This window comes from Panulirus ornatus, chromosome 16 (genome assembly GCF_036320965.1).
Source record: "Panulirus ornatus isolate Po-2019 chromosome 16, ASM3632096v1, whole genome shotgun sequence".
Lineage (NCBI taxonomy): Eukaryota > Metazoa > Arthropoda > Malacostraca > Decapoda > Palinuridae > Panulirus > Panulirus ornatus.
In genome coordinates, this window is record NC_092239.1 from 46,193,811 (window position 1) to 46,215,678 (window position 21,868).

General features: G+C 40.2%; 1 protein-coding gene across 1 annotated transcript in view; it reads right to left on the reverse strand.

The window, feature by feature from the left end:
• The window catches only part of LOC139753928 (ionotropic receptor 21a-like), a 150,800-nt gene that overhangs the window by 89,471 nt on the left and 39,461 nt on the right, over positions 1–21,868 (reverse strand). The window contains exons 2-4 of the mRNA XM_071670886.1: positions 19,114–19,230; positions 18,411–18,643; positions 9,122–9,250 (exon numbers count right to left, since the gene is read on the reverse strand). Of these exons, the coding sequence (XP_071526987.1) occupies positions 9,122–9,250; positions 18,411–18,643; positions 19,114–19,230 (479 nt within the window). The remainder of the gene's footprint in view (positions 1–9,121; positions 9,251–18,410; positions 18,644–19,113; positions 19,231–21,868) is intronic.

Consider the following 21,868-nt stretch of genomic DNA (forward strand, 5'->3'; position numbering starts at 1 on the left):
TATATATATATATATATATATATATATATATATATATATATATATATATATATATATGTTTATATATTTATATATATAAATATATATATGTACATATATATATATATATATATATATATATATTTATATATATATATATATATATATATATATATATATATATATATATATATATATATCTTTCTTTCTTTTCTTTTAAACTATTCGCCATTTCCCGCGTTAGCGAAATAGCGTTAGGAACAGAGTACTGGGCCTTTTTTGGAATATCCTCACCTGGTCCCCTCTGTTCCTTGTTTTGGAAAATTAAAGAAAAAACGAGAGGGGAGGATTTCCAGCCGCCCGCTCCCTCCCCTTTTAGTCACCTTCTACGACACGCAGGGAATACGTGGGAAGTATTCTTAATCCCCTATCCTAAGGGATAATATATATATATATATATATATATATATATATATATATATATATATATATATATATATATATATATATTATATATATATATATATATATATATATATATATATGAGAGGGTTAGGGAAAATGATCTGGTAAATAGAGAAGAGGTAGTAAGAGCTTTACGGAAGATGAAAGCCGGCAAGGCAGCAGGTTTGGATGGTATTGCAGTGGAATTTATTAAAAAAAGGGGGTGACTGTATTGTTGACTGGTTGGTAAGGTTATTTATTGTATGTATGATTCATGGTGAGGTGCCTGAGGATTGGCGGAATGCGTGCATAGTGCCATTGTACAAAGGCAAAGGGGATAAGAGTGAGTGCTCAAATTACAGAGGTATAAGTTTGTTGAGTATTCCTGGTAAATCATATGGGAGGGTATTGATTGAGAGGGTGAAGGCATGTACAGAGCATCAGATTGGGGAAGAGCAGTGTGGTTTCAGAAGTGGTAGAGGATGTGTGGATCAGGTGTTTGCTTTGAAGAATGTATGTGAAAAATACTTAGAAAAACAAATGGATTTGTATGTACCATTTATGGATCTGGGAAAGGCATATGATAGAGTTCATAGAGATGCTCTGTGGAAGGTTTTAAGAATATATGGTTTGGGAGGCAAGTTGTTAGAAGCAGTGAAAAGTTTTTATCGATAATGAAAGGCATGTGTACGTGTAGGAAGAGAGGAAAGTGATTGGTTCTCAGTGAATGCATGTTTGCGGCAGGTGTGTGTGATATCTCCATGGTTGTTTAATTTGTTTATGGATGGGGTTGTTATGGAGGTGAATGCAAGAGTTTTGGAAAGAGGGGCAAGTATGAAGTCTGTTGGGGATGAGCGAGCTAGGGAAGTGAGTCAGTTGTTGTTCGCTGATGATACAGCGCTGGTGGCTGATTCATGTGAGAAACTGCAGAAGCTGGTGACTGAGTTTGGTAAAGTGTGTGAAAGAAGAAAGTTAAGAGTAAATGTGAATAAGAGCAAGGTTATTAGGTACACTAGCATTGAGAGTCAAGTCAGCTGGGAGGTAAGTTTGAATGGAGAAAAACTGAGGAAGTAAAGTGTTTTAGATATCTGGGAGTGGATCTGGCAGCGGATGGAACCATGGAAGCAGAAGTGGATCATAGGTTGCGGGAGGGGGCGATAATTCTGGGAGCCTTGACGAATGTGTAGAAGTCGAGAACATTATCTCGGAAAGCAAAAATGGGTACGTTTGAAGGAATAGTGCCAACAATGTTGTATGGTTGCGAGGCGTGGGCTATGTATAGAGTTGTGCGCAGGAGGATGGATGTGCTGGAAAAGAGATGTTTGAGGACAATATGTGGTGTGAGGTGGCTTGATCGAGTAAGTAATGTAAGGGTAAGAGAGATGTGTGGAAATAAAAAGAGTGTCATTGAGGAGCAGAAGAGGGTGTTTTGAAATGGTTTTGTCACAAGGAGAGAATGAGTGAGGAAAGATTGACCAAGAGGATATATGTGTCGGAGGTGGAGGGAACGAGGAGAAGTGGGAGACCAGATTGGAGGTGGAAAGATGGAGTGAAAAAGATTTTGTGTGATCGGGGCCTGAACATGCAGGAGTGTGAAAGGCGTGCAAGGAATAGAGTGAATTGCAACGATGTGGTATACCGGGGTCGACGTGCTGTCAATGGATTGAACGAGGGCATGTGAAGTGGCCTGGGGTAAACCATGGAAAGTGTATGGGGTCTGGAGGTGGAAAGGGAGCTGTGGTTTCGTTGCATTACTACATGACAGCTAAAGATTGAGTGTGAATTAATGGGGCCTTTGTTGTCTTTTCCCAGCGCTAACTCGCACACATGAGGGGGAGGGGGTTGTTATTCCATGTGTGGCGTGGTGGCGATGGGATCAAATAAAGGGAGACTATGAATTATATACATGTCTACGTAAGCATATGTCTGTGTGTGTGTATATATATGTGTACATTGAGATATATAGGTATGTATATTTGCGGTTGTGGACGTGTATGCATAATACATGTGTATGTTGGCGGGTTGGGCCATTCTTTCGTCTGTTTCCTTGCGCTACCTCGCTAACGCTGGAGACAGCAACAAAGCAAAATTAATAGATAAATAAATAAATAAATGAATATATATATGTATATAGCTTCCTCCTCGAAAGCTAACACTGGGGTGTCTAAATGTTTGTGGATATCACCAAGATGAGAAAAAAGGAGAGATAGGTAGTATGGATGTTTTGGATGTTTTGGCTCTAAGTTAAACGAAGCTCAAGGGTAAAGGGGAAGAGTGGTTTGGGAATGTTTTGGGAGTAAAATCAGGGGTTAGTGAGAGTACAAGAGCAAGGGAAGTAGTACTACTACTCCTGAAACAGAAGTTGTGGGAGGATGTGATAGAGTGTAAGAAAGTAAATTATAGATTGATATGGGTAAAACAGAATGTTGATGGAGAGAGATGGGTGATTATTGGTGTATATGCACCTGGGCATGAGAAGAAAGGTCATGAGAGGCAAGTGTTTTGGGAGCATCTAAATGAGTGTGTTAGTGGTTTTGAAGCACAAGACCGGGTTATAGTGATGGGTGATTAGAATGCAAAGGTGAGTAATGTGGCAGTTGAGGGAATAATTGGTATTCATGGGGTGTTCAGATTTGTAAATGGAAATGGTGAAGAGCTTGTAAATTTATGTGCTGAAAAAGGAATGGTATTTGGGAATACCTGGTTTAAAAAGCATGATATACATAAGTATACGTATGTAAGTAGGAGAGATGGCCAGAGAGCGTTATTGGATTACGTGTTAATTGATAGGCAAGCGAAAGAGAGACTTTTGGATATTAATGTTCTGAGAGGTACAACTGGAAGGATGGAAGGAGGCGAAGGTGAAGATTTGTTTGGGTTTTCAGAAAAGAAAAAAGAATGTTGTGGTGAAGAGAGTGGTGAGAGTAAGTGAGCTTGGGAAGGAGACTTGTGTAAGGAAGTACCAGGAGAGACTGAATACAGAAAGGAAAAAGGTGGGAACAAAGGAGGTAAGGTGAGTGCGCGAGGAATGGGATGTATTTAGGGAAGCAGTGATGGCTTGCGCAAAAGATACTTGTGGCATGAGACGTGTGGGAGGTGGGTTGATTAGAAAGGGTAGTGAGTGGTGGATGGAGAGGTAAAATTATTAGTGAAAGAGAATACAGAGGCATTTGGACGACTTTTGCAGAGAAAACTCGCAAATGAGTGGGAAGGTTCAAGAAGTGAAAAAGAAGGCAAATGAGAGTTGGGGTGAGAGAGTATCATTAAATCTTAGGGAGAATAAAAAGATATTTTGGAAGGAGGTAAATAAAGTGCGTAAGATAAGGGAACAAATGGGAACTTCAGTGAAGGGGGCTAATGGGGAGGTGATAACAAGTAGTGGTGATGTGAGAAGGAGATGGAGTGAGTATTTTGAAGGTTTGTTGAATGTGTTTGATGATAGAGTGGCAGATATAGGGTGTTTTGGTCGAGGTGGTGTGCAAAGTGAGAGGGATAGGGAAAATGATTAATCAAACAGAGAAGAGGTAGTAAAGGCTTTGCGGAAGATTAAAGCCGGCAAGGCAGCAGGTTTGGATGGTATTACAGTGAAATTTATTAAAAAAGGGGATGACTGTATTGTATACTGGTTGGTAAGGTTATTTAATGGATGTAGGATTCATGGTGAGGTGCCTGAGGATTGGCGGAATGCTTGCATAGTGCCATTTTACAAAAGGAAACGGGATAAAAGTGAGTGCTCAAATTACAGAGGTAAAAGTTTGTTGAGTACTCCTGGTAAATTATATGTGAGGGTATTGATTTAGAGGGTGAAGGCATGTACAGAACATCAGATTGGGGAAGAGCAGTGTGGTTTCAGAAATGGTAGAGGATGTGTGGATCAGGTGTTTGCTTTGAAGAATGTATGTGAGAAATAATTAAAAAGGCAAATGGATTTGTATGTAGCATTTATGTATCTGAAGAAGGCATATGATAGAGTTGATAGAGATGCTCTGTTGAAGGTATTAAGAATATATGGTGTGGGAGGCAAGTTGTTAGAAGCAGTGAAAAGTTTTTATCGAGGATGTAAGGCATGTGTACGTGTATGAAGAGAGGAAAGTGATTGGTTCTAAGTGATTTTAGGTTTGCGGCAGGGGTGTGTGATGTCTCCATGGTTGTTTAATTTGTTTATGGATGGGGTTGTTATTCAAGTGAATTCAAGAGTGTTTGGAAGAGGGGCAAGTATGAAGTCTGTTATGGATGAGAGAGCTTGGGAAGTGAGTCAGTTGTTGTTCGCTAATGATACAGCGCTGGTGGCTGATTCATGTGAGAAGCTGCAGAGGCTGCTGACTAAGTTTGGTAAAGTGTGTGAAAGAAGAAAGTTAAAAGTAAATGTGAATAAGAGCAAGGTTATTAGGTACAGTAAGTTTGAGGGTCAAGTCACTTGGGAGGTAGGTAAGTTTGAATGGAGAAAAACTGGAGGAAGTAAAGTGTTTTATATATCTGGGAGTGGATCTGGCAGCGGATGGAACATGGAAGTTGAAGCGAATCATAGGATAGGGGAGGGGGCGAGAATTCTCGGAGCCTTGAAGAATTTTTGGAAGTCGAGAACATTATCTCGGAAAGTAAAAATGGGTATGTTTGAAGGAATAGTGGTTCCAACAATGTTCTATGGCTATGGATAGAGTTGTGCGCAGGAGTTTGGATTTGCTGAAAATGAGATGTTTGAGGACAATATGTGATGTGAGGTGGTTTGATCGAGTAAGTAATATAAGGGTGAGAGATGTGTTGAAATAAAGAGAGTGTAGTTAAGAGAGCAGAAGAGGGTGTTTTGAAATGGTTTGGTCACATGGAGAGAGTGAGTGAGGAAAGATTGACCAAGATATGTGTCTGAGGTGGAGGGAACGAGAAGTGGGAGACCAAAAAGGAGGTGGAAAAATGGAGTGAAAAAGATTTAGAATGATCGAGGCCTAACCATGCTGGAGGGTGGAAGGCGTGCAAGGAATAGTGAATTAGAACGTTGTGGTATAACCGGGTCGACGTGCTGTCAATGGATTGAGCCAGGGCATGTGAAGCGTCTAGGGTAAACCATGGAAAGTTCTGTGGGGCCTGGAAGTGGAAAGGGACCTGTGGTTTCGGTGCATTATTACATGACAGCTAGAGAATGAGTGTGAAAGAATGTGGCCTTTGTTGTCTTTTCCTAGCGCTACCTCGCACACAAGAGGGGAGAGGGGGTTGTTATTCCATGTGTGGCGGGGTGGCGATGAGAATGAATAAAGGCAGACAGTGTGAATTGTGTGCATGGGTATATAGGTATGTGTCTGTGGGTGTATATATATGTGTACATTGAGATGTAAAGGTATGTATATTTGCGTGTGTGGACGTGTATGTATATACATGTGTATGGGGGTGGGTTGGGCCATTTCTTTCGTCTGTTTCCTTGCGCTACATCGCAAACGCGGGAGACAGCGACAAAGCAAAATAAAAAGAAAAGAATATAATATACGTATATATATATATATATATATATATATATATATATATATATATATATATATATATATATATATATATATATATATACATATATATACATATATATACATATATATATATATATATATATATATATATATATATATATATATATATATATATATATATATATATATATATATATATATATATATATATATATATATATATATATATATATATATATATATATATATATATATATATATATATATATATATATATATATATATATATGCAAGAAGAAAGTTAAGAGTAAATGTGAATAAGAGCAAGGTTATTAGGTACAGTAGGGTTGAGGGTCAAGTCAATTGGGAGGTAAGTTTGAATGGAGAAAAACTAGAGGAAGTAAAGTGTTTTAGATATCTGGGACTAGATCTGGCAGCGGATGGAAACATGGAAGCGGAAGTGGATCATAGGGTGGGGGAGGGGGAGAAAATCCTGGGAGCCTTGAAGAATGTGTGGAAGTCGAGAACATTATCTCGGAAAGCAAGAATGGGTATGTTTGAAGGAATAGTGGTTCCAACAATGTTGTATGGTTGCGAGGCGTGGGCTATGGATAGAGTTGTGCGCAGGAGGATGTATATTCTGGAAATGAGATGTTTGAGGACAATGTGTGGTGTGAGGTGGTTTGATCGAGTAAGTAACGAAACGGTAAGAGAGATGTGTGGAAATAAAAAGAGCGTGGTTGAGAGAGCAGAAGATGGTGTTTTGAAATGGTTTGGGCACATGGAGAGAATGAGTGAGGAAAGATTGACCAAAAGGATATATGTGTCGGAGGTGGAGGGAACGAGGAGAAGTGGGAGACCAGATTGGAGGTGGAAAGATGGAGTGAAAAAGATTTTGTGTGATCGGGGCCTGAACATGCAGGAGGGTGAAAGGAGAGCAGGGAATAGAGTGAATTAGATCGATGTGGTATACCGGGGTTGACGTGCTGTCAGTGGATTGAATCAGGGCATGTGAAGCGTCTGGGGTAAACCATGGAAAGCTGTGTAGGTGTGTATATTTGCGTGTGTGGACGTATGTATATACATGTGTATGGGGGCGGGTTGGGCCATTTCTTTCGTCTGTTTCCTTGCGCTACCTCGCAAACGCGGGAGACAGCGACAAAGAAAAAACAATATATATATCTATATATATATATATATATATATATAACAGAGAAGAGGTAGTGAAAGCTTTGCGGAAGATGAAAGCCGGCAAGGCAGCAGGTTTGGATGGTATTGCAGTGGAATTTATTAAAAAAGGGGGTGACTGTATTCTTGACTGGTTGGTAAGGTTATTTAATGTATGTATGACTCATGGTGAGGTGCCTGAGGATTGGCGGAATGCGTGCATAGTGCCATTGTACAAAGGCAAAGGGGATAAGAGTGAGTGCTCAAATTACAGAGGTATAAGTTTGTTGAGTATTCCTGGTAAATTATATGGGAGCGTATTGATTGAGAGGGTGAAGGCATGTACACAGCATCAGATTGGGGAAGAGCAGTGTGGTTTCAGAAGTGGTAGAGGATGTGTGGATCAGGTGTTTGCTTTGAAGAATGTATGTGAGAAATACTTAGAAAAGCAAATGGATTTGTATGTAGCATTTATGGATCTGGAGAAGGCATATGATAGAGTTGATAGAGATGCTCTGTGGAAGGTATTAAGAATATATGGTGTGGGAGTAAAGTTGTTAGAAGCAGTGAAAAGTTTTTATCGAGGATGTAAGGCATGTGTACGTGTAGGAAGAGAGGAAAGTGATTGGTTCTCAGTGAATGTAGGTTTGCGGCAGGGGTGTGTGATGTCTCCATGGTTGTTTGATTTGTTTATGGATGGGGTTGTTAGGGAGGTAAATGCAAGAGTTTTGGAAAGAGGGGCAAGTATGAAGTCTGTTGGGGATGAGAGAGCTTGGGAAGTGAGTCAGTTGTTGTTCGCTGATGATACAGCGCTGGTGGCTGATTCATGTGAGAAACTGCAGAAGCTGGTGACTGAGTTTGGAAAAGTGTGTGGAAGAAGAAAGTTAAGAGTAAATGTGAATAAGAGCAAGGTTATTAGGTACAGTAGGGTTGAGGGTCAACTCATTTGGGAGGTGAGTTTGAATGGAGAAAAACTGGAGGAAGTGAAGTGTTTTAGATATCTGGGAGTGGATCTGGCAGCGGATGGAACCATGGAAGCGGAAGTGGATCATAGGGTGGGGGAGGGGGCGAAAATCCTGGGGGCCTTGAAGAATGTGTGGAAGTCGAGAACATTATCTCGGAAAGCAAAAATTGGGTATGTTTGAAGGAATAGTGGTTCCAACAATGTTGTAAGGTTGCGAGGCGTGGGCTATGGATAGAGTTGTGCACAGGAGGATGGATGTGCTGGAAATGAGATGTTTGAGGACAATATGTGGTGTGAGGTGGTTTGATCGAGTGAGTAACGTAAGGGTAAGAGAGATGTGTGGAAATAAAAAGAGCGTGGTTGAGAGAGCAGAAGAGGGTGTTTTGAAGTGGTTTGGGCACATGGAGAGGATGAGTGAGGAAAGATTGACCAAGAGGATATATGTGTCGGAGGTGGAGGGAACAAGGAGAAGAGGGAGACCAAATTGGAGGTGGAAAGATGGAGTGAAAAAGATTTTGTGTCATCGGGGCCTGAGCATGCAGGAGGGTGAAAGGAGGGCAAGGAATAGAGTGAATTGGAGCGATGTGGTATACCGGGGTTGACGTGCTGTCAGTGGATTGAAGCAGGGCATGTGAAGCGTCTGGGGTAAACCATGGAAAGCTGTGTAGGTATGTATATTTGCGTGTGTGGACGTATGTATATACATGTGTATGGGGGGGGTTGGGCCATTTCTTTCGTCTCTTTCCTTGCGCTACCTCGCAAACGCGGGAGACAGCGACAAAGTATAATAATAATAATATATATATATATATATATATATATATATATATATATATATATATATATATATATATATATATATATATATATATATATATATATATGTATATATATATAAAAGTGTCCGCATTTATATTTGCTTATATTCATACATTTCTAGGCTACCCCCACCACTCAGGAAACAGCATCACTACCCTTGATTGAGACTTATAAATACTCATGAAATAAAGAAAATCCATAAGAACAGGATCATTTTCGAAACACCATGTTAAAAACAAATTTTACCTTAGGAGAAAAGAGTTCTTCCCCTGTGACTTTATGAAATACATACTTCCTGAATTTTTCCGGGAAGAAGTAGACACTGCTGGACGTAACAAGGCTACGTTCTGCCGTCAACAATGCAACTTGAATTATCTTCGGTCCGTCGATGCTGTACGGTAGACTTACATGCACAGTACATCTGGAAGCCAGAGTGCAAAAAATACTGTTTAAATGGAATGTATTTCAAATATATATATATATATATATATATATATATATATATATATATATATATATATATATATATATATATATATATTTTTTTTTTTTTTTTTTTTTCTTTGTCGCTGTCTCCCGCGTTTGCGAGGTAGCGCAAGGAAACAGACGAAAGAAATGGCCCAACCCACCCCCATACACATTTATATATATACACGTCCACACACGCAAATATACATACCTACACAGCTTTCCATGGTTTACCCCAGACGCTTCACATGCCCTGATTCAATCCACTGACAGCACGTCAACCCCGGTATACCACATCGATCCAATTCACTCTATTCCTTGCCCTCCTTTCACCCTCCTGCATGTTCAGACCCCGATCACACAAAATCTTTTTCACTCCATCTTTCCACCTCCAATTTGGTATCCCAATTCTCCTCGTTCCCTCCACCTCCGACACATATATCCTCTTGGTCAATTTTTCCTCACTCATTCTCTCCATGTGCCCAAACGATTTCAAAACACCCACTTCTGCTCTCTCAACCACGCTATTTTTATTTCCACACATCTCTTTTACCCTTACGTTACTTACTCGATCAAACCACCTCACACTACACATTGTCCTCAAACATCTCATTTCCAGCACATCCACCCTCCTGCGCACAACTCTATCCATAGCCCACGCCTCGCAACCATACAACATCGTTGGAACCACTATTCCTTCAAACATACCCATTTTTGCTTTCCGAGATAATGTTTTCGACTTACACACATTCTTCAAGGCTCCCAGGATTTTCGCCCCCCTCCCCCCCCACCCTATGATCCACTTCCGCTTCCATGGTTCCATCCGCTGCCAGATCCACTCCCACATATCTAAAGCACTTTACTTCCTACAGTTTTTCTCCATTCAAACTTACCTCCCAATTGACTTGACCCTCAACCCTAGTGTACCTAATAACCTTGCTCTTATTCACATTTACTCTTAACTTTCTTCTTCCACACACTTTACCAAACTCAGTCACCAGCTTCTGCAGTTTCTCACATGAATCAGCCACCAGCGCTGTATCATCAGCGAACAACAACAGACTCACTTCCCAAGCTCTCTCATCCCCAACAGACTTCATACTTGCTCCTCTTTCCAAAACTCTTGCATTCACCTCCCTAAAAACCCCATCCATAAACAAATATAACAACCATGGAGACATCACACACCCCTGCCGCAAACCTACATTCACTGAGAACCAATCACTTTCCTCTCTTCCCACACGTACACATGCCTTACATCCTCGATAAAAACTTTTCACTGCTTCTAACATCTTGCCTCCCACACCATATATTCTTAATGCCTTCCAGAGAGCATCTGTATCAACTCTATCATATGCCTTCTCCCGATCCATAAATGCTACATACAAATCCATTTGCTTTTCTAAGTATTTCTCACATACATTCTTCAAAGCAAACACCTGATCCACATATCCTCTTCCACTTCTGAAACCACACTGCTCTTCCCCAATCTGATGCTGTGTACATGCCTTCACCCTCTCAATCAATACCCTCCCATATAATTTACCATATATATATATATATATATATATATATATATATATATATATATATATATATATATAATTATATCATATTTTGCTTTTTCGCAGTCTCCTGAGTTAGCGAGGTAGCGTAAGGAGACAAACTAAAGAATGGCCCAACCCACCCACATACACATGTATATACATACACGTCCACAAACGCAAATATACATACCTATATATCTCAATGTACATATATATATATATATTATATATATATATATATATATATATATATATATATATATATATATATATATATATATATATATATATATATATATATATATATATATATATACACTTAACTTTCTAAAAAATGGGAAACAGAAGGAGTCACGCGGGGATTGCTCATCCTCCTCATAGACTCAGATTCGGGTGTCTAAATGTGTGTGGATGTAACCAAGATGTGAAGAAAGGAGAGATAGGTAGTATGTTTGAGGAAAGGAACCTGGATGTTTTCGCTCTGAGTGAAACGAACCTCAAGGGTAAAGGGGAAGAGTGGTTTGGGAATGTCTTGGCAGGAAAGTCAGGTGTTAGTGAGAGGACAAGAGCAAGGGAAGGAGTAGCAGTACTCCTGAAACAGGAGTTGTGGGAGGATGTGATAGAATGAAAGAAAGTAAATTCTCGATTACTATGGGTAAAACTGAAAGTTCATGGAGAGAGATGGGTGATTATTGATGCATATGCACCTGGGCATGAGAAGAAAGATCATGTGAGGCAAGTGTTTTGGGAGCAGCTGAATGAGTGTGTTAGTGGCTTTGATGCACAGGACCGGGTTATAGTGATGGATGATTTAAATGCAAAGGTGAGTAATGTGGAAGTTGAGGGAATAATTGGTATACATGGGGTGTTCAGTGTTGTAAATGGAAATGGTGAATAGTTTGTAGATTTATGTGCTGAAAAAGGACTGCTGATTGGGAATACCTGGTTTAAAAAGCGAGATATACATAAGTATATGTATATAAGTAGGAGAGATGGCCAGAGAGCGGTATTGGATTACGTGTTAATTGAGGTGCGCGCGAAAGAGAGACTATTGGATGTTAATGTTCTGAGTGATGCAACTGGAGGGATGTCTGATCATTGTCTTGTGGAGGCTAAGGTGAAGATTTACATGGGTTTTCAGAAGAGTGAATGTCGGGGTGAAGAGGGTGGTGAGAGTAAGTGAGCTTGGGAAGGAGACTTATGTGAGGAAGTACCAGGAGAGACTGAGTACAGAATGGAAAAAGGTGAGAACAATGGAAGTAAGGGGAGTGGGGGAGGAATGGGATATATTTAGGGAATCAGTGATGGATTGCGAAAAGATGCTTGTGGCATGAGAAGCGTGGGTGGTGGGTTGATTAGATAGGGTAGTGAGTGGTGGGATGAAGAAGTAAGATTATCAGTGAAAGAGAAGAAAGAGGCATTTGGACGATTTTTGCAGGGAAAAAATGTAATTGAGTGGGAGATGTATAAAAGAAAGAGACAGGAGGTCAAGAGAAAGGTGCAAGAGGTGAAAAAGAGGGCAAATGAGAGTTGGGGTGAGAGAGTATCATTAAATTTCAGGGAGAATAAAAAGATGTTCTGGAAGGAGGTAAATAAAGTGCGTAAGACAAGGGAGCAAATGAGAACTTCAGTGAAGGGCGGTAATGGCGTTGATAACAAGTAGTGGTGATATGAGAAGGAGATGGAGTGAGTATTTTGAAGGTTTGTTGAATGTCTTTGACGATAGAGTGGCAGATATAGGGTGTTTTGGTCGAGGTGATGTGCAAAGTGAGAGGGTTAGGGAAAATGATTTGGTAAACAGAGAAGAGGTAGTAAAAGCTTTGTGGAAGATGAAAGCAGGCAATGCAGCAGGTTTGGATGGTATTGCAGTGGAATCTATTAAAAAAACGGGGTGACTGAATTAGTGACTGGTTGGTAAGGTTATTTAATGTATGTATGACTCATGGTAAGGTGCCTGAGGATTGGCGGAATGCGTGCATAGTGCCATTGTACAAAGGCAAAGCGGATAAGAGTGATTGCTCAAATTACAGAGGTATAAGTTTGTTGAGTATTCCTGGTAAATTATATGGGAGGGTATTGATTGAGAGGGTGAAGGCATGTACAGAGCATCAGATTGGGGAAGAGCAGTGTGGTTTCAGAAGTGGTAGAGGATGTGTGGATCAGGTGTTTACTTTGAATAATGTATGTGAGAAATACTTAGAAAAGCAAATGGATTTGTATGTAGCATTTATGGATCTGGAGAAGGCATATGATAGAGTTGATAGAGATGCTCTGTGGAAGGTATTAAGACTATATGGTGTGGGAGGCAAGTTGTTAGAAGCAGTGAAAAGTTTTAATCGAGGATGTAAGGCATGTGTACGTGTAGGAAGAGAGGAAAGTGATTGGTTCTCAGTGAATGTAGGTTTTGCGGCAGGGGTGTGTGATGTCTCCATGGTTGTTTAATTTGTTTATGGATGGGGTTATTAGGGAGGTTAATGCAAGAGTTTTGGAAAAAGGGGCAAGTATGAAGTCTGTTGTGGATGAGAGAGCTTCGGAAGTGAGTCAGTTGATGTTCGCTGATGATACATCGCTGGTGGCTGATTCATGTGATAAAATGCATAAGCTGGTGACTGAGTTTGGGAAAGTGTGTGAAAGAAGAAAGTTAAGAGTAAATGTAAATTAGGGCAAGGTTATTAGGTACAGTAGGGTTGAGGGTCAAGTCAATTGGGAGGTAAGTTTGAATGGAGAAAAACTGGAGGAAGTAAAGTGTTTTAGATATCTGGGAGTGGATCTGGCAGCGGATGGAACCATGGAAGCGGAAGTGAATCATAGGGTGAGGGAGGGGGCGAAAATCCTGGGAGCCTTGAAGAATGTGTGGAAGTCGAGAACATTATCTCGGAAAGCAAAAATGGGTATGTTTGAAGGAATAGTGGTTCCAACAATGTTGTATGGTTGCGAGGCGTGGGCTATGGATAGAGTTGTGCGCAGGAGGTGGATGTGCTGGAAATGAGATGTTTGAGGACAATGTGTGGTGTGAGGTGGTTTGATCGAGTAAGTAATGTAAGGGTAAGAGAGATGTGTGGAAATAAAAAGAGCGTGGTTGAGAGAGCAGAAGAGGGTGTTTTGAAATGGTTTGGGCACATGGAGAGAATGAGTGAGGAAAGATTGACCAAGAGGACATATGTGTCGGAGTTGGAGGGAACGAGGAGAAGTGGGAGACCAAATTGGAGGTGGAAAGATGGAGTGAAAAAGATTTTGAGTGATCGGGGCCTGAACATGCAGGAGGGTGAAAGGCGGGCAAGGATTAGAGTGAATTGGATCGTTGTGGTATACCGGATTTGACGTGCTGTCAGTGGATTGAATCAGGGCGTGTGAAGCGTCTGGGGTAAACCATGGAAAGTTGTGTGGGGCCTCGATGTGGAAAGGGAGGTGTGGTTTCAGGCATTATTGCATGACAGCTAGAGACTGAGTGTAAACGAATGGGGCCTTTGTTGTCTTTTCCCAGCGCTACCTCGCACATATGAGGGGGAGGGGGATGGTATTCCACGTGTGGCGAGGTGGCGATGGGAATGAATAAAGGCAATGTGAATTCTGTGCATGGGTATATATGTATGTGTGTGTTTGTGTATATATATGTGTACATTGAGATGTTTAGGTATGTATATTTGCGTGTGTGGACGTGTATGTATGTACTTGTGTATGGGGGTGGGTCGGGCCATTTCTTTCGTCTGTTTCCTTGCGCTACTTCGCAAACGCGGGAGACAGCGACAAAGCAAAATAGATAAATATATATATATATATATATATATATATATATATATATATATATATATATATATATATATATATATATATATGTATATATATATATAAATATATATATATATATATATATATATATATATATATATATATATATATATATATATATATATATATATATATATATATATATATATATATATATATATATATATATATATATATATATAGATATCTGGGAGTGGATCTGTCAGCGGATGGAACCATGGAAGCGGAAGTGGATCATAGGGTGGGGGAGGGGGCGAAAATTTTGGGAGCCTTGAAAAATGTGTGGAAGTCGAGAACAGTATCTCGGAAAGCAAAAATGGGTATGTTTGAAGGAATAGTGGTTCCAACAATGTTGTATGGTTGCGAGGCGTGGGCTATGGATAGAGTTGTGCGCAGGAGGATGGATGTGCTGGAAATGAGATGTTTGAGGACAATGTGTGGTGTGAGGTGGTTTGATCGAGTAAGTAACGTAAGGGTAAGAGAGATGTGTGGAAATAAAAAGAGCGTGGTTGAGAGAGCAGAAGAGGGTGTTTTGAAATGGTTTGGTCACATGGAGAGAATGAGTGAGGAAAGATTGACCAAGAGGATATATGTGTCGGAGGTGGAGGGAACGAGGAGAAGAGGGAGACCAAATTGGAGGTGGAAAGATGGAGTGAAAAAGATTTTGTGTGATCGGGGCCTGAACATGCAGGAGGGTGTAAGGAGGGCAAGGAATAGAGTGAATTGGAGCGATGTGGTATACAGGGGTTGACGTGCTGTCAGTGGAGTGAATCAAGGCATGTGAAGCGTCTGGGGTAAACCATGGAAAGCTGTGTAGGTATGTATATTTGCGTGTGTGGACGTGTGTATGTACATGTGTATGGGGGGGGTGGGTTGGGCCATTTCTTTTGTCTGTTTCCTTGCGCTACCTCGCAAACGCGGGAGACAGCGACAAAGTATAAAAAAAAAAAAAAAAAAAAAAAAAAAAAAAAATATATATATATATATATATATATATATATATATATATATATATATATTTATCTATTTTGCTTTGTCGCTGTCTCCCGCGTTTGCGAAGTAGCGCAAGGAAACAGACGAAAGAAATGGCCCGACCCACCCCCATACACAAGTACATACAGTGGATTGAAGTACATACAGTGGATTGAATCAGGGCATGTGAGGCGTCCGGGGTAAACCATGGAAAGCTGTGTAGGTATGTATATTTGCGTGTGTGGACGTGTGTATGTACATGTGTATGGGGGGGGGTTGGGCCATTTCTTTCGTCTGTTTCCTTGCGCTACCTCGCAGACGCGGGAGACAGCGACAAGGTATAAAAAAAAAAAAAAAAAAAAAAAAAATATATATATATATATATATATATATATATATATATATATATATATATATATATATATATATATATATATATATATATATATATATATATATTTATATATATATATATATACATATATATATATATATATATATATATATATATATATATATATATATATATATATATATATATATATATATATATATATATATATATATATATATATATATATATATATATATTTATATATATATATATATATATATATATATATATTTTTCTTTTTTTTTTCCTACACGTACACATGACTTACATCCTCGATCAAAACTTTTCACTGCATCTAACAACTTGCCTCCCACACCATATATTCTTATTACCTTTCACAGTGCATCTCTATCAACTCTATCAAATGCGTTCTCTAGATCCAAAAATGCTACATACAAATCCATTTGCTTTTCTAAGCATTTCTCATATACATTCCTCAAAGCAAACACCTGATCCACAGAAACTCTACCACTTCTGAAACCACACTGCTCTTCGCCAATCTGATGCTCTGTACATGCCTTTATCCTCTCAATCAATACCCTCCCATATATTTTCCCGGGAATACTCAACAAACTTATACCTCTTTAATTTAAGCACTCACTTTTATATCCTTTGTCTTTGTACAATGGCACTATGCAAGTATTCCGCCAATCCTCAGGCACCTCACCATGAGTCATACATACATTAAATAACCTCACCAATCAGTGAACAATACAGTCACCCCCTTTTTTAATAAATTTCAGTGCAATACCATCCAAATCTGCTGCCTTGCCGGCTTTCATCTTCTGCAAAGCTTATACTGCCTCTTCTCTGTTTACCAAATCATTCTCCCTAACCCTCTCATTTTGCACACCACCTAAACCAAAACACCCTATATTTGCCGCTCTATCACCAAAGACATTTAACAAACCTTCAAAATACTCACTCCATCTCTTTCTCACATCGTCACTACTTGTTATCATATCCCCATCAGACCACTTCACTGAAGTTCCCATTGATTCCCTTGTCTTACGCACATTATATACCTCCTTCCAAAACATCTCTTTACTCTCCCTAAAATTTAATGATACTCTCTCACCCCAACTCTCATTTGCCCACTTTTCCGCCTTTTGCACCTTTCCCTTCACCTCCTGTCTCTTTCTTTTATACATCTCCCACTCATTTGCACTATTTCCCTGCAGAAATCGTCCAAATGCCTCTCTCTTCTCTTTCACTAATTATCTTACTTCTCATCCCACCACTCACTACCCTTTCTAATCTGCCCATCTCCCTCGTTTCTCATGCCACAAGCATCCCTTGAGCAAGCCGTCACTGCTTCTCTAAATACATCCCATTCCTCCCCCACTCCCCTTAAGTCCTTTGTTCTCACCTTTTTCCATTCTGTACTTAGTTTCTCCTGGTACTTCCTCACACATGTGTCCATCCCAAGCTCACTTACTCTCACCACTCTCTTTATCCCAACATTATCTCTTCTTTTCTGAAAACCTCTACAAACCTTCACTTTCGCCTCCACAAGATAATGTAAAGACATCCCTCCAGTTTCATCTCTCAGCATATTAACATACAAATGTCTCTTCCGCGCGCCTATCAAGTAACACGTAATCCAGTAACGCTCTCTGGCCATCTTTCCTACTTACATACGTATACTTATGTATATCTCTCTTTTTAAACCAGATATTCCCTATCACTAGTCCTTTTTCAGCTCATAAATCTACAAGCTCCTCACCATTTCCATTTACAACACTGAACACCTCATGTACACCAATTATTTGCTCAACTGCCACATTACTCACCTTTGTATTCAAATCACCCATCACTATAACCCTGTCTCGTGCATCAGAACTACTAACACACTCACTCAGCTGCTCCCAAAACACTTGCCTCTCATGATCGTTCTTCTCGTACCCAGGTTCAAATGCACCAATAATCACCCATCTCTCTCCCTCCACTTTCAGTTTTACCCATATCAATCTAGAGTTTACTTTCTTGCATTCTTTCACATACCCAAACCACTCCTGTTTCAGTAGTGCTAATCCTTCGCTCTCTCTTGTCCTGTCACTAACCCCTGACTTTACTCCCCAGACATTCCCAAACCACTCTTCCCCTATACCCTTGAGCTTCGTTTCACTCAGAACCAAAACATCGATGTTCCTTTCCTGAAAAATACTACCTATCCCTTCTTTTTTCTCATCTTGGTTACATCCACACACATTCAGACACCCCAGTCTGAGCCTTCTGTTTCCCCTTTTAGAAAGTGAAAATACAAGGAGGGAAGGGTTTCCAGCCCCCCGCTCCAGTCCCCTTTAGTCGCCTTCTACGAAACGTGAGGAATTCATGGGAAGTATTCTTTCTACCCTATCTCCAAGGATAATAAACAAGGTTTATATTCAAGAAACTGAAGTAGACTTTACCTTGGTTGTCCTTTTGTATTTTCCAGGGTAAGTAACATGGTGTTCATCATAACGAAGGTCCAGTGGCTGCTCAAGAGACCCTGCACGTCTGTTAGCTGCAGGCGGGTGAGGACGAGGAGCCTGGTGGACCACACCAGGAGGCGGCCCTTGAGGGACCAGTGGGCGAAGGCGGCGAGGAAGGCTGGGTCGTCGCTCACCACCACCACCGTCACGCACCATGACAACTGACGTAGCTGGTGGTGACGGTTACCGTGATAAGAATGATTTAACTTCTCCCTCCACCTCACTATTATGAAGATATGATTTACATGCCTCGATATCAACGTGAATGTTCGACCCATAATGTGAAAGTTCTCAACCTATTTAGTAAAGATGTTGAAGTTACCTACCCACCTCAGTAGTAATGAAAATGTGACTCTTTCATCAAATTGGTAATTTGTAATGTGAATTGTCTCAACAATCAATCTCAATAGTAATGAGTGAGTGAGCGTACTAACAATATTACTGTGAGATACATACCTCAGCAGCTATGAGGGAGTGATGTAACTTCTTTCACTTACAATGTGATGGTAACTTACCTTCCAGGGCAGTAGGTAGGGTGAAGAGTAACCTGCTTAATACATCGTGAGAGTCACTTACCCTAACTTGAACATTAATGTGCGGATGACCTATTTGTCTCAGGTCTGAAATGAGAATGACCCACCTGCCGAGCCTGGCTGATTACCCTGGAGAGCTGAACTTGCGTCAAGTTTGCGTCCTGGCCGTTAACTGTTACCTCGAACACTCCGATGCCCCAGAGTGCCGCTTGGTGGCCTAAGTCCTTGGGACAAATAGTTTATTCAGAACAGTTGCTGCTTTAGTTGTTTAACATGACTGTTTTACAAATTCAAATTCAGTGAAACACGAAAATGGTAGTGATTTGTGATGTATATACCGGATCAGATATTTTGTTTTTCTTGTCGTTTTGAGCTTCTAATGTTGTTAGTTACTGTGATCTTTACCTAGTTTTATATGACTGAAATATAAGAAAGAAATTCATATACATGGACCTCCGTGGAGTACCGGAGAGCGTTCCTGACGGTGGCGCATTCACGGGCTGCCGAAAGAGCACATAGGTTCAAATCCTGATTGTAACAGTCGGTCCACAGTCAGCCCAGCTGTTCCTCCCCGGTCTCAATTAACATTAAAAGATACTTAAAGGGATGGTGGCTTTATTGTACTCTATCTTGTAAAAGGTTTCCTCGTGAGGTACATTTTCTTTTATTATGAACTGTGTCTCAGAAATATCTATCTCCATCTTCCTATATATCTTAAAGAGGCCCATTCAAAGTAGAATCGAAGCACAGAATTGCTCTGTAAGTTTCTGCATCTCCGTTCATGCTATTACCCCCTTATAGCATACACGATCGCTAATTGTGCCATGCAACTTCTTTTTCGTCTTCCTGTCCCTAATAACTTCTTTTTCGTCTTCCTGTCCCTAATTCTCAGTTCATATGCATGACGTGGTGGTAGACCACAGTCTGCTCAGTCTTTCCCTCAAACTTGGTAAATCACATACATAGTGTCTTCTAGTACAGAAGCGTAAAGATTTATTCCTTAATTTTCTATTATTGATAATTTCATTGACTGAACAAAATAAATTCATAACCATCTTTCTTTCTTTTTCTGAGATGGATATCATTTCCAGGCTAAGTAAAATAGATTTATGAGCGAATTCTTACATCTTGATTTCCGTGGTGTGAATCCCACATGAAAAGTCTCAGACATACACATCTATATATGCTATTCATTACCACTACATCTCGAGAAGGGTCGAAATACGCTTGCATTAGTATAGCACTAGGTAGTCTAACGCTTAGGATCTGAGGTTCCATAATCCTATAACACTATCCTTGAGTATATCAGACCCAACGATTCAAGAAATGTGTTTCTTCTCCAGGGTTGTTATTTGTGAACGACCACCTGGATCCCTCTACCTTCAGTTTTTGTTTGAGACCGATAGACCCAGGGTTAGTGATAGAGGGTGGGAGGGATAGCTACCTTATAAATAGTAAATGTCCTAGAGATCACAGTAATGCAGGGAGGCATGATTCGATTGATATGGATAATGGATACCTCTTATATTAAGTCCTGATGGTGAACAGCATTCATGTTATGTTAATAACGGTAATAACGTTATTCTTCATATCAATTTTCAGTTATTTGATTGTTTTTCCAAGAAGAACTCTATCATCAAACACATTCAACAAACCTTCAAAATACTCACTCTATCTCCTTCTCACATCACCAGTACTTGTTATCACTTCCCCATTTGTGCCCTTCACTGAAGTTCCCATTTGCTCCCTTGTCTTACGCATCTTATTTACCTCCTTCCAGAACATCTTTTTATTCTCCCCAAAATTTAATGATACTCTCTCACCCCAACTCTGATTTGCCCTCTTTTTCACCTCTCGCACCTGTCTTTTGACCTCCTGTCTCTTTCTTTTATACATCTCCCACTCAATTGCATTTTTCCCCTGCAAAAATCGTCCAAATGCCTCTCTCTTCTCTTTCACTAATAATCTTACTTCTTCATCCCACCACTCATTACCCTTTCTAATCAACCCACCTCCCAATCTTCTCATGCCACAAGCATCTTTTGCGCAATCCATCACTGATTCCCTAAATACATCCCATTCCTCCCCCACTCCCATTACTTCCATTGTTCTCACCTTTTTCTATTCTGTACTCAGTCTCTCCTGGTACTTCCTCACACAAGTCTCCTTCCCAAACTCACTTACTCTCACCTCCCTCTTCACCCCAACATTTACTCTTCTTTTCTGAAAACCCATACAAATCTTCACCTTAGCCTCCAGAAGATAATGATCAGACATCCCTCCAGTTGCACCTCTCAGCACATTATCATCCAAAAGTCTCTCTTTCGCGCGCCTGTCAATTAACACTTAATCCAATAACGCTCTCTGGCCATCTCTTCTACTTACATACGTATACTTATGTATATCTCGCTTTTTAAACCAGGTATTCCCAATCACCAGTCCTTTTTCAGCACATAAATCTACAAGCTCTTCACCATTTCCATTTACAACACTGAACACCCCATATATACCAATTATTCCCTCAACTGCCACATTACTCACCTTTGCATTCAAATTACCCATCACTATAACATGGTCTCCTGCATCAAAACCACTAACACACTCATTCAGCTGCTCCCAAAACACTTGCCTCTCATGATCTTTCTTCTCATGCCCAGGTGCATATGCACCAATAATCACCCATCTCTCTCCATGAACTTTCAGTTTTACCCATATTAATCGAGAATTTACTTTCTTACATTCTATCACATAGTCCCACAACTCCTGTTTCAGGAGTACTGCTACTCCTTCCCTTGCTCTTGTCCTCTCACTAACCCCTGACTTTACTCCCAAGACATTCCCAAACCACTCATCCCCTTTACC